The 16,304-nt window shown below is 41.4% G+C and overlaps 1 protein-coding gene across 2 annotated transcripts; it reads right to left on the reverse strand.

The window, feature by feature from the left end:
• Positions 1-2,557: 2,557 nt before the first annotated feature.
• LOC113578322 (E3 ubiquitin-protein ligase TRIM39-like) lies at positions 2,558-8,494 on the reverse strand. 2 transcript variants are annotated; one of them, XM_081725430.1, is made up of 8 exons: positions 8,443-8,494; positions 7,858-7,942; positions 6,867-7,423; positions 6,639-6,734; positions 6,270-6,503; positions 6,011-6,173; positions 5,771-5,806; positions 2,558-5,131 (listed from the first exon to the last, which is right to left on the reverse strand). In XM_081725430.1, the coding sequence occupies exons 2-8, from the start codon at positions 7,919-7,921 to the stop codon at positions 4,521-4,523; spliced, it is 1,761 nt and encodes a 586-aa protein (XP_081581556.1). In that variant the 5' UTR covers positions 7,922-7,942; positions 8,443-8,494; the 3' UTR covers positions 2,558-4,520. The 2 variants fall into 2 exon arrangements, with proteins under 2 accessions (XP_081581556.1, XP_035375949.2); XM_035520056.2 differs by lacking the exons at positions 7,858-7,942; positions 8,443-8,494 and having other exon boundaries at positions 2,558-5,068; positions 6,867-7,797.
• Positions 8,495-16,304: the final 7,810 nt, after the last annotated feature.

Below are 16,304 nucleotides of genomic sequence, written 5' to 3' on the forward strand. Positions count from 1 at the left end.
GCCCTGACCCTATTAACCTGCTAGTGTTCTGTTGGCCTGTTCTTCTTATGCTTATTTATTCTTTATTCTAGTCGGTATTGTTAGTCTGTATCTGTTAATAAACAATATTTCCCATCCGTCCCTTGTATTAACGCGCTGGCACTGCGCAAGTGTGTTCGCTCATCACATCTCCCACGTTACACTAATGGGCATATATGTTTCTTTCCTTTATTTAGCTGAACGTCTACACACATATACTCCTCCCCATACACTTACATTTAATTTTACAACATTTGGCATATGCTCTTATCCAGAGTGATGTACAAAAGTGCTTTGTCATTTACTCCGACTACATCCTAGTCAGTACAGTAGGATAGTCTCAAGATACCAATGAACTAGAATACAGGGCTCAGTGCGGATGTCTAGAAGTGTAAAATACATAGGCTCTATCTCAGACAACAATCAGTGCCATAAACAATAAGTACTAAAGTTAGTCAGTATCATAATTATTTAAAATGCATTACTGTGTGTATGGGTGCAATTTGTAACGTTTTTACGGTAGGCATGTATATGGAGCATTTTATGGTATTACACCTGGCATTAATATCCGATGAAGACGGCATGTTTGTGAGTGGATTGAGTGCAATACTCATGAGTCTCAACACTTACGGATGTATTTTTCTGAAATACTGGCTGGTTATCTGCCTCGGTTGTGCGCATCTGAAGGACTGCTCACAGGTGTGCGCTCAAGGTAGAGTCTTCCGGACAGGACCGAGCAAGCATGCGCCAGGAGGAAGCATGTTGCTCAGGTACTGGAGGATATTCACCTATCCATGACTAGTCCACAGGTCTCCTGTCATCTGACGCTGCTCCCTGGATGTTGGGGAAAGGACGTCGACCAGAGCTCGCAGCCACACCGCAGGAGGAGGATGAGGACACAGCCTGCTCAGCCAAGGAGGGGAATCCTTCTGGAATTTTTTTGGGGGGGTGCCTAGTGCTCACAGGCTGGGTCAACGAGGAGCAGACTGGCTCCTCTGGGACATATATGTGGTCTAGTGGGCCTGGCTGGGTTTCCTGCTGTTGCTAATGTCGTCTCATCTCTCTGTCTTCCAGGTGTGGAATATGAGCATGTGTCAGGTCCACCCAAAGCCCAGGAAGAGCACTGCCTCAAAGGCTTCGCATCCATGATGGGCTCTCCCTGGTTGGCTTGTGATGTGTGGGGAGAAGTCTGACCTGGCATGTCGGGACCAGGGTGAACATGCCCCTCTGCGTGTCCTACAGGGCCATGGACATGCCTCCAGTGCCTGCCCTCACAGCAGGCACTTTTATCTGTGTGTCTACTGTGTCTGTGGACGCATCACCTCGTTCGTCTGTTTGCACCCACTGTCTCTGTGGGTGCACCACAGTGTGTGTCTTGGCTGGGACCTGCTGAGGCTGCTGCCATCACTGGTCATCACGGTGCTTCCGGTCCTGTTGAGGATGCTCCGCCGCTAGACAAGGCTGCACTTCTGGCCCCTTCGAGGTTGCTGCTGTCACTGGTCACTGCTGCGCTTCCTGCTCCAGCAAAGCAGCCGCTGACACCGATCATCGCTACACCTGTGGTCCTGCTATCCCGCCACGGAGCATTACTGGACTGCCCTGGGAAAGGCTCAGACGCCGCCTTCCCCTCATTCAAGAGACCTCCCTTGGTGGTGGCTCCCAGCCTGCCTTGCCCAGTGCGGGCACCAGGCTTCACCATGCCAGGGTGGCCTGGGCTTTGCTGTCCCGATGGCAAATGTTTCGGGAGTCGCGCCCTTGGGGTGGGGGTAGGGGGAACTGTAACAGTATGCTCTCCTATCCCACACATCATGTCGTACAGCCCGCCACTTGCTGTGGGAATTGTTTGTTGTCAGTTCTGTGACTGCCCCCTTATTTGTAGCCACATTCCCATGGTCATAAACCCACTCCTTGTTATTTAGATCACTTACGTATGTATTTAAACCCTTGTGTTTGGAGTAGCATTTGTTGGTCATTGCTCATGTATATGCTTATGTCCACCAATCCTGTCAATTGATCTTTTTACTGCTGTTGCTTGTTTCTCGTTCATATCATGCTGCACTGTTTGCTTTGTGAGGTGTCGTAACGTTGATTGTTTATGTGCCTCATCTTATGTAAATAAATGTCTGTTTGCAGCGAGAGATGTTGGTGTATCCTGCTCCTTGCCCTGCGGAACTCAGGCCATTGCAGTAATAAAGTATTATAATATATTGTGCCATGGAGAAATAAAAAATTGTTTAAAAAAAAAAAAAATATATATACACACACACACATTTGCACCATACTGATGGAATATGCAGAATTTGGTGCAGCAATAGTTACATGTAGCAGTTCTATTTGGTGTCAAATATTACTGTATTCAATTTCATATACCTAAAATGAGCAAATATTTGGTCTGTACAGAGAAGCAGGCTGAGCTGTTTGATGTGATGGAGCAAAATAGATTTCTTAAGCTGTGTTAACACAAAAGTTGGAGAGGCTTAAACAATGTTATAATCAGTAAAGTAAAATCTGACAGAAATAAAATACCTCATGCTTAAACTTTGTGATTCAAACAAATTTATTATACACAAACATTAGATTTTGACTAACAATAAATCATGATTTTATGTGGGTACAAATACACACATAAAATGGGTCCAGTACAAAGTTTACCTCTATATCTCTGTCAAAGATCTGTCATGGATGCTCGCCCTGGTCATATGGTTCCCATGGTGCTAACTACATGTGGCTGTTTGTTTTGGTTTAGTCCCGAAGTTTCGGTGCCCGAGTGCTGAAGGGCAGGATACACAGACTCCATGGACGTGGACAAACATTTATTAATACATAAATTCTGTACATAAGTTCCGTTACAGAACCCCCTCCCAAGAGGTGCAGCTCCCGCTATGTCCAGTGACCACAAGCCTCAGGATGCCGTGTACACAAACAGCATGGAAATGCCCGATGGCCACCCAGTACCAGGCGAGCAAGACCTCGTGACGAGTGGAAAAGGGCAGCTTCCCTGGCTCTTTCAGGGCAGTTACGCCTGTAGACATACAAAAGGCGCAAACACAAACATAAGGCGCTGTGACATGGTGCCCGCCCTCCATGCGGGTGCCTTGAACGAATCCTTGGCCTCACTGGACACACAGTGGTGCACGTCCATCTTGGTTCCAGACGTGCTACCTCCCCCAATGGTCCTCCTCTCACCTGCTGCTCTAGGAGCGTCCCAGAGGTGGTTTGCCCCCAGGGCAGACCCCTCCTGTCGTGCTGGCAAGTCCACTGAAGGGAAGGGACTTGGGCTTCAGATCTGCCCACTGGAGATCCCAATGGCTCCACCCAACCACCCTCTTTCTGGTAGTCGTGGTGCCTTTCGCTCCTCCTCGGCCCAGGCTTGATAGCCTTAGGCCCCCCAGTAAATTCCTGGGGCTGTTCCCCTCCACTTCCAGAGTAGACACAGACACCAGTCACGGTCCTCTCCCCAATCTCCTGGGATCCAGGGGGCAGGGCGGGGGTGCCTACGCACCTCCCACTAGGAAGTCCGTCTTTAGCCGAAGGAGTTGGTGTCCTGTGTTGGTTGGTCATTCTGTCATGGGTGCCCGAGTGCCAAAGGGTGAGGGGCAGGATGCACAGACTCCATTGATGTGGACATTTATAAATACATAAAGACAATGACACTCATAACACAAACGATGAACATGAACAGGAAATGGTTAACATTAAACAAAAGCGACGAATACATTTAACAATGACGAGAAGAACATCAACACGCATCAACAATGATCAAGAACACTGCACACACTGACGCGGGCTTAAATACACAGAGACAAAACGCAAAGTAACACTAAGCAAAGCAAACAAATAAATAAAACAAGGACGATCATGGAAACAAGGACGCATGACCAAACTTACCAAAATAACCAACAACAGGGGCAACCAAACAAAGGGTTTAAATAACCAAGAAAATTAGACACTAACCAGACACAGGTGAACATAATAACAGGGAGAACAACAAACAAGGGCTAGAATTAAGGAACAGATGAGGGGCGGAGAAAACGAAACCAAGGAACGGAACAAGGAAGTAAAGGAAAACAAACATGACAGGGAAATCAAGGAAACAGTGATGCCAGGAGGATGGCCATTCATGACAATCACAGTTGTCTTTCTATTTTACTTTGTCAGTCTTCACCTTACTACCTAGTGCATTCTATATTTTTGTTTGTTTTTGTCTCATTGATAGAATTTATGGTTTTCTCTTAGTTACTCCTGGCTACTTCACCATGGACTGTGACCTCAACCCTGAATATAGAATCTCCACAAATAACCATTGCTCTTTAAGGCATTTGGGTCCTGCTTTGATTCGCTCCACTTCACAACAACTTAAGTGTAGGTCTTTTCCTTGTTGCTGTGTATTGAGTTTTTATATTTAACATTATGGACCTTTTTGTTTCAAAGGTTTTTTTTCTTCTTCTGTTCTTTGAGTTTCCAGAGATGATTGGGTAAAAACTGTGTAAGTGAGTAAAAACTCATTCAGTCTTATATATATGAGAGATGATCAGCGGAGGTGAGTTTTTACCTCCATCATTCTTAGAAGGACTGAAGTATGGGTAGAGTTTCTCAGTGAAAGACTGACCAGTGAAAGAGTAGATGTGAGACCTGGCCTGCACATCATAAAAGGAGACCAGACCCTCCTCATAATCCACAAACACTCCCACCGTCTGGGGCTTCTGCTTCAGGGTGAGGGAAAGAGAGGGAAGATCACAAGCTTTGTACTCATTCCCCTTCCTCAGAACTACAGTCCAGCATCCATCCTGAGGGCTCAGTGTAAACTCCCCCTTCCTGTTAACAGACTCTCTGGCCACTCCTACATCCCACTCTGTCTTCCCCTTGACCTGCACCTCATAGTAAAATCTCCCTGATGAGAACCCCTCCGTTCCCAGGACAGTGATATGTTTATCAAATCTCTTTGGGTTGGCAAGGAGAATTTGATTAGTGTCTCCAAATGACACTTGTTTTCCATCATCAGACAGGATGAGGTAGGTATGAGCTGTATCAGGATCCAGAGTCACATCCACTGAAAGAAAGAGTGTATATGAGCATGAAGGGAACATAATGTCCTCATCATCTTGTGGACAACCTGATTAAAAGACAATGATTAAAATGTGTAAGAGGATTTGTAGGAGAGTTAAATATAAACTCACTAATCACTTAATAATAACTACTGTCAGTTTTAAGTTGTAAACTATCATTCCTGTACCACTGTTGTATTTTGTAGTTAGAAAACTCACTCTGGATGTCAGTTCATGCAACCTAGAACCTAATTTAACAATACTGATAATTACAGAATAATTACATGTCCGTTTAAATGATCCATTTATATACAATACTTTTCAGAATATGGTCTTTAAAATTGTTAATTGAATATTACAATGAATCATTCCCATTCAGTAAATACTACATGGCAAAATTATGCAAAGAACAAGACAAAAGGTTACCATCAGAAACTTTCTGGACCAGTATGGACCAGTATGGACCAGTATGGACCAGTACGGACCAGTACGGACCAGTATGGACCAGTATGGACCAGTACGGACCAGTAGGCCCTTAGGTGGCACTATAGAGCAGATGCACCTAATAAACCAGCTACTCAGTGAACTTCACAGTGAACCACAATTAATGCAGCTTTATATGGTTTAACAAGATACACTTATGATGCTGATCCATATAGTTAATATATTAATAACAAAGTGAGAAAACTCTAGAAACCTTACTTTACCTGAATACTGCTGAATCCTCTTCAATTCTCTAGAGACTAATTTTAACACAAGATCATACTGATTAGATTTCAAGGAGCTAATTTTATAATCTTGGACTCATAAAAAAAGAATTGAAAAATTAAGGTACTAAATAACGCTGCTCAGTTACCCAATCATTGAATGAATTACTTTTCTTGGACAACAGATTTCTTGTTACAGATTTATGTCTGAAAAACATGTCCAATACGGAAGCCTCTCACCTGTTTCTTTCAACAACTCATTCAATGTTTTACAGAGTTTTTCATTCAGAGTCTTCTGAAGCTGTGACAAAGCTCTCTTCACCGACTCCATATTCACATCAGTGTCAGTACTGATGTCAGTCCAGTTCTTGGTGTGTGGAGGGCTGCTCAGGGCTGGGTACATCTACAGTACAGCAGGAGGGAGGAGAAACACCTCAGCATGGGGAGTGTTGTCCTGTGAGGTGCTGCGTTGTCTTTGAGCAGAGAGAGGAACACTGACCTGTAGGAGGTGGATGTGGTCCTCAGTGTGGGAGAGCTGCTCCAGCTCAGTGTCTCTCCTCTTTAGATCAGTGATTTCCTGCTCCAGATCTTTAATGAGTCCTTCAGCCTGCCTCTCTGCTGCTTTCTGCTTCTCCTCCATCACCTGAAGCAGCTCAGCCTGGCTTCTCTCAATGGCGCACATCAGGGCAGTGAAGACTTCAATACTATCTGCAATCTCTTTTTCTGTGATTTTCTAATGGAAAAATAAATTTTCACTTTAATCAAACAGTCAAAAGTGATCTGAAATTTAACTTCAGTATTATAAGTTCTGACAAATTTAATTAAAACTTCTGTTTGTAGGAGAAATGAAGTATGTTGTGCTTCACACATTTTGGAGCTCTACTGAATGTTTGATCTCTTTGATCTTCTTCAGTCTCTCTTGGATCATCTTCTGCACCTCTGACTGTGTCTTCCCCAGCTGTGTCTGTGGACAGAGAGGAGAACAAGGAATATTTGGTTTTATATTTCTTATTTGGCTTTATATTATATAAAATGTGAAATGCTTCCCTGGGTTTTTTGACGTTGATATTATCCAGTGCTAATCATTGTCTCTCACCCTTTTCTCTCTACTCTCGTCCTCTAGAGGAACAGTGTTGTGTGTCTTGTGTTCTCCCTCAGTGCAGAACTGACACACACACATCTTGTCGTCTCTACAGAACAGCTCCAGGGGTCTCTCATGCTTCTGGCATATGTAGTCCTCCAGGTTCTTCACAGGGTTTAGTAGTTTGTGTTTCTTAAGTTTTGGAACATTATTGTGAGGGTCTAGATGAGACTTACAATATGTCAGACCACAATCCAGACAGGATTTTACAGCCTTTGACTTCACTCCAGTGCAGGCATCACAAAGAACATCAGGCTTATCAAGACTGCTTTTCTTCTTGAAGTGATCCACTACCTCTCTCAGTGTTGTGTTAATCTTGAGTTCAGGTCTCCTGGTGAATGTCTCTTTACATAATGGACACAGACATCGTGGAGTATTGTCCCAGTATTGTGTAAGGCAGGTTCTACAGAAGTTGTGTCCACATGGAGTGGAGACTGGATCAGCTAACACATCCAGACAGACAGAACACACGAACTGCTCCTCAGACAGCAAGCTACTGGAGTCATGTGTGACTGATAAGAAAGGAAACATGAAGAAACATTCATTGATTCTCAATCTAAATTTGATAGTATTTGAATTATCTTCACACATTGTTTCAAAATACTCTAGAACTCAGTCTGAAAAGTAGACACTAGGGAATAAACGGTGTAAACCTTATTTTTAACGATAATCTGAGTTCAGTTTGATGATCATTATATGTATCTTCTTTCATTCTCCGGGACTCAGTAACACCTACCTCAAACTTTCAAGCCCTGCTCTGAAGCTTAACATGGTTTACACCGGCAACATGGAGCTAAGCATGACAATGACTAAATTCTGTACTATTCTTGTTTTATTTTGATCACACAGTTACTAACACAACACACAGGTGGACAAAACAAAGTAGCTAATAAAGCTAATACACAGGCTTTATCAAATTCATGTGTGTATAAGCTGTGTAACTTACACTCAGCTTGGCCAGTCCTACGCCTCTTTTTCTCAGGTGGTAGCTGTGATGAGGATTCTGCCATTTCTTTTTTACAGCTTTAAAGCTTTTCAGAAGAAATGACATCACTAAGCAAATGCACTTAAGTCTGTATGTGCTTCTTGCTTATTAAAGCAGAATTATTGTATCAAACACATCCATATAAGCAAAAGCAATTGAGCTCCTGAGATGACATTGATATTTAGCTACAGAATGTAAACCTACTTATTAAAATAAGAACAGGCAATGGTAACTGTAATTGTCAGTTATTTTCCCACATTGTTCCATCTTTTTTATGATAGTATATGCACTCAATATTAATCAGTCAGCAGAACACAGTGATCTTTGACTGTTTCCCACCTTAGCTCACCATCTGGTCAAAGACTCTAAAATATAAATATTCTTTTTGAGAAAATGTTCACACTGTCCTTTAATGTTTGTTTTTAATCTGTTTATACAATAACTTTCAAATGAAGGCTCTTGCAATCCTTGACATTGTTCACTCCTGCGGTTCACCCCTATAGACCAACAGTGGAGAAACGTCTGAACATTCACTGAAACACATACCTTTACTGTTTTTCAGCTGGTTGCATTTTTCTGTTTACAGTCTCAGAGTTACTGAACATCCAGTAGCGATGGAACTGGGACGTTTTGTAACGATAAAGCTTCCTTTTTGATGTGAGCGTCCTGATTCAGTTTCACTTTTACTTACGTGCCATGAAGTACGTATCACTTCCTTGTTCACTTGTTTTCTCCCTTTTCAGTTTAACACAATACGTGAACGCAAACTGTGCAAAGGAGCTGAAACGTGTGTGTGTCTGAATGTGTGCGGATGGGGATTACTATATTATTTATGCAGACATAACCGATGGGTTTGCTTTGAATTATTAAGTATTATGACACTGTCCCATTGACACTGCTAGTATTAAAATCCTATTATATATGTATATCCAACTTGTCATTTTCCAAGATAACATGGCATAATATTACTCTCAATGATGTTTTTTAAAGAGAGACACCAAGTATCCATGTACCCAGGCTTCGGTCATAGTGAAATACACGAAGTGACGTTGTGTAATCAGGATACAAAAAGGAACTGTATTCCATTACAATTACAGGGAAAACATGCAGCAATTATATTACTGGTAAATCTTAAACCTGTGCTGATCAGTAAGATCATAACATTATAACTTAACAAGATTCACTCCTTCGTCCCCCTTTTTAAAGGCTCTAATTGAGTGATTGGTTCCCACGGCTGTCGCAACACATCAGCATCGGCATCTAATATAGTCTGCGCTTATTTACAATGTTTTAATGTGCCATGCCAGAAATGTTTTTTTCTGTTGCCATTTATGCTGTTCTTTGCTTTTATTAATAAACACAATATTTGTTCTCTTGGATATGGAATTTGGTTAATATGATTTTATACATGTTAAGTAAAAATGATCTTGATCAACCTAATCTCTCATGTCCTGTAGTTGTTATCAAATGATAAACTCTCTCACTCCAGTTATAAATTGGTGAGAGTGAAGAATCCAGACTACAATTCGCTTTTCGAGGTAACCTTCGTATCCGAGTATTACTTTTTTAAAACACAAAATTAAAAAATAGACGAGTCTATGATCTCCTATTGCAGAAACCATGAAACCATATTTGATCACATGAAGCCATATTTGATGGACCATCAAGGAAAAAAATGTAAGAAACATTAAAAGGCTTATAGTGTGGAAAATTTAATTTTTCTTTTTTAGGGGTTGGATGTACTAGGTAAACACTGTGAATGTTTAAAAGCTAACTGATACTATGCATATGTAGTGGTTTTAACACTTTACTAAATTGTCAATCACAGTTGATAAGGTTAATTGAGGCACAATCCTGATTAACAGGGAAAATATATATATTTTATTTAATTTATTAATGGTTAATAATTCAGTCTCAACTCATGAAAGTCAACAGTTAGATTGTGAGGATTCCCTGTCATAGGATGGTATGATCTTCAGGAGTTCCAGGATTTACATGTGGTTTTGTGTCAAGAATGTGAGGTATTAAGAGTGTTAACTGCAAAAAGAGGCCTAACACTGCATAAGACATATTAATAAAGTAAAACATAAAGGGGTATAGAGAGTCTTTGTCCTTTTAGAATGGTTTGCATACCAGGCCTCTGTAGAGGCCTCTACTGGCTTCAGCAAAGGATCCTGAGTAGGTTTTGGTGGACCTCAGGGTGAGATATTTGACCTCTCCACCAGGCTCAGGATGGTACAGAAAAACTATTTTCTTTAGGACAAGGTTATGAGAAGTCTTCTCTTGGAATGTGGTGGTAACGGGGTTCAACTGGTGTGGGTGTTGAATATCAGTTTGCATATGTTGACTAATGTAAGGTTTGGATGCAATGGTGGCGAATGCAAACACTAGTATGTAAAATGGTGGGGTGAATACACAATGAATTCTGACCAATGTATAAAAATGTGGGTTCTTTGTTTGGTTGTTAGACATTCTCCGGAGGGTGCCTCAATAATGCTTGTTAATGTTAACTTGCAATAAAAAATGGACCAGCAATTTTCTTTAACTAATTCTGAAGTCTGCATCTCCATTTTATATTTGAATGTTTCACTTTACAACTAGCTGACTGGGGATTTAGGAACGAGAGATGGAGCACACTGCACCAAGAGTACAGGACAGCTCCAGATAAGTGTAGATAAGTGTAGTGCTCACTTTATTAGTAAAAATTGTGAAAATAAAGAAAAGGGAATTAAACGGTTTAAAAAGTAAACAGCAGGTCAATATGATGCTAATGCTCTTCAAACATTATTCAACATTCTTAATTAACACTGGACTAGGCTTCAGTACCAGGCTAAAATAGAATTAGATGCTGCTCAGTCAACAGGCAATCATTAACAGGTAAGTCTGCTTCTATGATTCTATGATATGACTATATGTTGCATCATGTGTCACTAATGTCCAGCAGGTGGCATAGTGATAGGGCAGGTCTCTGACTTCATCACATCAATATGTGATTATTTATCACATACCAAACATTAGAGTATCACTGTTGACTCACAGATGTAATAACTAAGGTACATTTATTGAATAAGCAGAGATAAGAAAAAACAAGAACAACAAGCATTGACTAAGATTATGTTAATGGGGAGGACTGTCTAGTTCACTAGAATCACAAAAGCAAACCAAAATTCACACAAATGATTTGGGGTGGACAAAGTAGTCTGAGAAAGAAAAGAGAAAGAAAATGAAAACCACGTGGGAATGACAAACCAAGCAATTGACTTATCCACCAAACAAAGAGCAACAAAGCAAACTTATTAATCAAATGAGATTCATGGTGAAAGAGAATGACTAGATTAACAGAATTTAACAGAAGACTCAGGAGAAAAAGGACAAACTGTTGTGAAACAGCCAGAGGGAGAACTAATTATAGGATTGAGGAGGTTGTATCACAGATGAGAGGAAAGAGATAACTGATCTAATTTTATGAATAAACAATAAAGTTACTATTGACATAAACTGTTAGCATAAAAATGTAAAGGCCTGTTCACACGATTCGCTGGCTCGGCCATGTAAAACCGTCTGAGTGGCACAGAAGGAGAGTGCCCATTTCCCATTGATGGTATCTGGATCACAATGGGAGAGTGTCTGTAGGATTGGATCATCGGAACTGGCTCAGTTATTGAGACATAAGCCTTCGCGAGCAAAGACCAAGTGCTGTCGCAGTTAATGAATAAAGACGAATAAAAGGTCTATTATGTTGGAAAACCTTTCATCTCAATCCTCCAGCCTGCCTCTCTGCTGCTTTCTGCTTCTCCTCCACCACCTGAAGCAGCTCAGCCTGGCTACAAATAAAGACAAAGGTCTATTATGTTGGAAAACCTTTCATCTCAATCCTCCAGCCTGCCTCTCTGCTGCTTTCTGCTTCTCCTCCACCACCTGAAGCAGCTCAGCCTGGCTACAAATAAAGACGAAGATCTATTATGTTGGAAAACCTTTCATCTCAATCCTCCAGCCTGCCTCTCTGCTGCTTTCTGCTTCTCCTCCACCACCTGAAGCAGCTCAGCCTGGCTACAAATAAAGACGAAGGTCTATTATGTTGGAAAACCTTTCATCTCAATCCTCCAGCCTGCCTCTCTGCTGCTTTCTGCTTCTCCTCCACCACCTGAAGCAGCTCAGCCTGGCTACAAATAAAGACGAAGGTCTATTATGTTGGAAAACCTTTCATCTCAATCATACAGGTCTGCCATGGACCTCTCCAGCCAAAAAGGACCCTCCTATTTTGAGCCCCTCCCCCCAAAAACTCTCTCATGGAAATGGAACAGTCCAAACCCACATTGGACATCAGAAAGGAGCACGTCAATCTCCTGTCCTTTTCCTTTATCTTAAACAAACGTAAATGTGTAATAGGATAAAAAACTCCATGCTAGCACAATACTGAAGATACTGCATTCTATCACATGAATGCAAACATCAGCATCCTAAATGCCCAACTCAGTATAACAAACACTTTAACTGCTCATATCCATACAATCATGAAGGTGCCAAACCCCTTCACTGAGTGCCTTCAACAGCACTAAAGCCAAGACTACCAGCTAGCTGTTCATTAGCTGTTCATCTTGCTCGGTTGTCGTTGCTAGTGAATGTTTCATAATCTAGGGTAAGCAATAAGCAGTAATTAATATATCTGCTTCTTACATTGGCACAAACGAATGAGTGATTTTCAGGAAAGGAATAAGGTTAAATACTGAACAGCTTAATATACACAATGCACACCATACAGCAAAATGCATGTAAAAGAAGGGTTCATATTTAGCTGTATGCAACAGTTCTGACTCTTCATTCAAAAAGTGACCACTGCGATCGGTGGGCTGTAACCCAGTGAAACGTAAGCGTTCCACAGTAGATTATTAAGGCATCAACGATCCATTTTTTAAGGCGTGATGTTTAAAATTGAAAATATTAATTTAAATAAAAACAAAGACAATACAACATGCCATCATCTGATTTCATAACAGCATTCATTTGGGATATCCACTGCACAACTCTACATCAAATCAGTCTGTGTTAAGACACTGAAGTGTACAGCTGCGAAAATGAAGTCCCCTTGGTGCTGTTTAATCAGTTGTGATGTAGACAATTTTGAATACATGGAGAGTGCAATAAAACAGGAGAAATCAAGGAGATATGATATTCAGCAAATAAAAAAGGAAAGAAGTGGCTCAAAAGAAGACGGAACGTACCTTGGACAAAAGGAAATAGGAAAGACAGAGAAAGTAAGGTCCACCAACAACCAGAAGGAAGGAAAGTAACTGAAAGCCAGTAAAAGAAGACGGAACGTACCTTGGACAAAAGGAAATAAGAAAGACAGAGAAAGTAAGGTCCACCAACAACCAGAAGGAAGGAAAGTAACTGAAAGCCAGTAAAAGAAGACGGAACGTACCTTGGACAAAAGGAAATAGGAAAGACAGAGAAAGTAAGGTCCACCAACAACCAGAAGGAAGGAAAGTAACTGAAAGCCAGTAAAAGAAGACGGAACGTACCTTGGACAAAAGGAAATAAGAAAGACAGAGAAAGTAAGGTCCACCAACAACCAGAAGGAAGGAAAGTAACTGAAAGCCAGTAAAAGAAGACGGAACGTACCTTGGACAAAAGGAAATAGGAAAGACAGAGAAAGTAAGGTCCACCAACAACCAGAAGGAAGGAAAGTAACTGAAAGCCAGTAAAAGAAGACGGAACGTACCTTGGACAAAAGGAAATAGGAAAGACAGAGAAAGTAAGGTCCACCAACAACCAGAAGGAAGGAAAGTAACTGAAAGCCAGTAAAAGAAGACGGAACGTACCTTGGACAAAAGGAAATAGGAAAGACAGAGAAAGTAAGGTCCACCAACAACCAGAAGGAAGGAAAGTAACTGAAAGCCAGTAAAAGAAGATGGAACGTACCTTGGACAAAAGGAAATAGGAAAGACAGAGAAAGTAAGGTCCACCAACAACCAGAAGGAAGGAAAGTAACTGAAAGCTAGTAAAAGAAGATGGAACGTACCTTGGACAAAAGGAAATAGGAAAGACAGAGAAAGTAAGGTCCACCAACAACCAGAAGGAAGGAAAGTAACTGAAAGCCAGTAAAAGAAGATGGAACGTACCTTGGACAAAAGGAAATAAGAAAGACAGAGAAAGTAAGGTCCACCAACAACCAGAAGGAAGGAAAGTAACTGAAAGCCAGTAAAAGAAGATGGAGAGGCAGAGGTTGGAGACCTGCCAGTAGGTCCTAACATAGAGATAGAGATGACCAACCACCAGCCTCAGAGTGAATAACTTTATAATCACACTACCCTATCTCCCTTTTTAAAGAACCAGGTTCTTTGTTAGAAAAGTCTTTAGGGGCACTACTAGATACTATAGTTGGTCTGTTTCCATCTCCACTTTGTGTTGGCTATCCTCCACATGAGTGAAGGTTCTGACTACAAAACCACTGTTGGTAGGATAAACAGCAGAAAGAAACGTAATATTGCTAAATGTTAAAACAGGAAACCACATGCTGAAGGATAGCTTAATGGATGGTAAACATGAGGCTGAAGCCATTATGGAGCTCATGCATGTTCTCCTGGATGAGACTGAGAGGAGTAACAACAAACCTCTCAGTGAGTAGTGGAGTTTCATTTCTGACAAAATGAGAATGAACACTGCATCTTTGCAATTACTGGTATTTTTTCGTAAAGCTTAAATAGCTTGGCAGAAATTACCTGACATCACTGTGAACATTCACCAATAGCATATAGTTATTCACACTGATCACCCATATATTCACAGAAATAACTGAAACATTCAATCAGATTTTTACTGAAAATTGGTTATTATTTACCTGCAATGTTGAAAGGAATTTTGAACTTGGAACTGGAGGATGTCGCCATTGAAGAAATGATAGAAGTTTTAATGGAAGACAGTGAAACCAACAGTGATCCTTTGGGTGTGAAAAAACAACTACTATCAGGAAAATGAAACTGCTACAGAACTGAAAATATATATTCATGTCAAAGTAGAATATGAGACACTGAAAGTGATGGAATGCGGAAAACGAAGCCATTAAAAAGCTCATGAACATCCATCTGGAGGAGATGGACACGCCTAATGGCCAACCTCTTGGTGAGTAGATGAAATGAACTGCTAACTCATCTCAAAATAGTAAGTATTAAAAATATACTGTGCTGAGTGCATCTTTCAGAGTGGCCATGGCCCTTTGGGGTCAAAGGACACTCCTGCCTCCATAACCAAGATGCTGCTGTATTCCATAGTGTGATAAACAACTTATATTTTTCCTATAGACGACAATCACACACATCACAAAACAAAACACATAACAATATGCCTATGTGACTTATTTTGTAATATTCAGTACCATAATTGTGAAACACCCTGTTTAAAGCTTTGTAGAACGTGTTATTCACAATGAGACTCAGAGCTACTGAGCATTCAGTTAAGGCTGCCTTCAAATCACTGCCACCATTCCTGAATGAAGGAAAAGAGCACTGGGCCCAACACCCTTACTAGACTCTATATTCGGTTGTATTATTGTTTATTAATCTTGGAGTGGTAATTGTAATATGTGTGACATTTTTCCTTCAGGTAAGCCTGTCTTTAACTGCTTTTATTGCTGTAAATGCAAAGATGATACATGAAGCTAAGGTGTTAACAAAGTACAATCATAATGACGTGATATCTTTGTATTGGGGACTTGAACCCAGGTGAGATAAGTGATGACACCAACAGCCTACGGGGTGAGTTACCACACTTTGATGATGGGGGGCCGTGTGCAAAACAGTTAGATCAAGAACAGGTAAAGCAAGAGAAGTAAAAAAACCAAAGCTGGAGAGTTGAACCTCGGCCGCCTTGCTGTGAGGTAAACAAACTCCCGCTAGACTGCGGCAGCCATCAAAATGACCCGCGCATAGATCGCACTTCAAAGGAATGGAGGAAGAATAAACAAGAAGAGAAACCAAACACTATGCTGAGCATGGAAACAGGGAGAACAAAGGACGCCACGGGAAGAATGGCAGCCCCGATGCACTGGGGAAAACCAAACTAAAACTTCCAAACAAAACCAGAAAACAGGGAGGAACTTTAATGGCTTAGGAGAGAGACAGGCTTAAGAGGGAAAACTGGAGAAGGGAGGGGATGTATAAAAACACAGACACCCTCACAGAGCAGAAGAGAGGTGTAGCACAGGGGCTCAAAGACCTCAGTACCCAAAGTTACTGGCTAGGAGCTTGGCTCAAAACTTTAGCAAAAACCCAGCACTGAGTGACTGGGCTTATATAGATCTAGCCCAGCTGTTGGGCATCAAGCCTGATTAGCAGTGTGCCTGACTTGAGGCCTGGTGGCCGGAGGGGGCCTCGGCCTAGTGCCAACCCTTACAATCTTATTGTCAAGGA

This window comes from Electrophorus electricus, chromosome 13 (genome assembly GCF_041902795.1).
Source record: "Electrophorus electricus isolate QZ-2024a chromosome 13, ASM4190279v1, whole genome shotgun sequence".
Taxonomy (NCBI): Eukaryota; Metazoa; Chordata; class Actinopteri; order Gymnotiformes; family Gymnotidae; genus Electrophorus; species Electrophorus electricus.

Bases quoted from the DNA above. Each gene is read 5' to 3' on its own strand.
- LOC113578322 (XM_081725430.1), bottom strand. From the start codon at position 7,921: ATGGCAGAATCCTCATCACAGCTACCACCTGAGAAAAAGAGGCGTAGG. The intron at 6,735-6,866 runs GTGAGAGACAAT...CTCTGTCCACAG, and splicing joins ACGAGAGTAGAGAGAAAAGG to ACACAGCTGGGGAAGACACA. The intron at 6,504-6,638 runs GTGTGAAGCACA...TTTTTCCATTAG, and splicing joins ATTCAGTAGAGCTCCAAAAT to AAAATCACAGAAAAAGAGAT.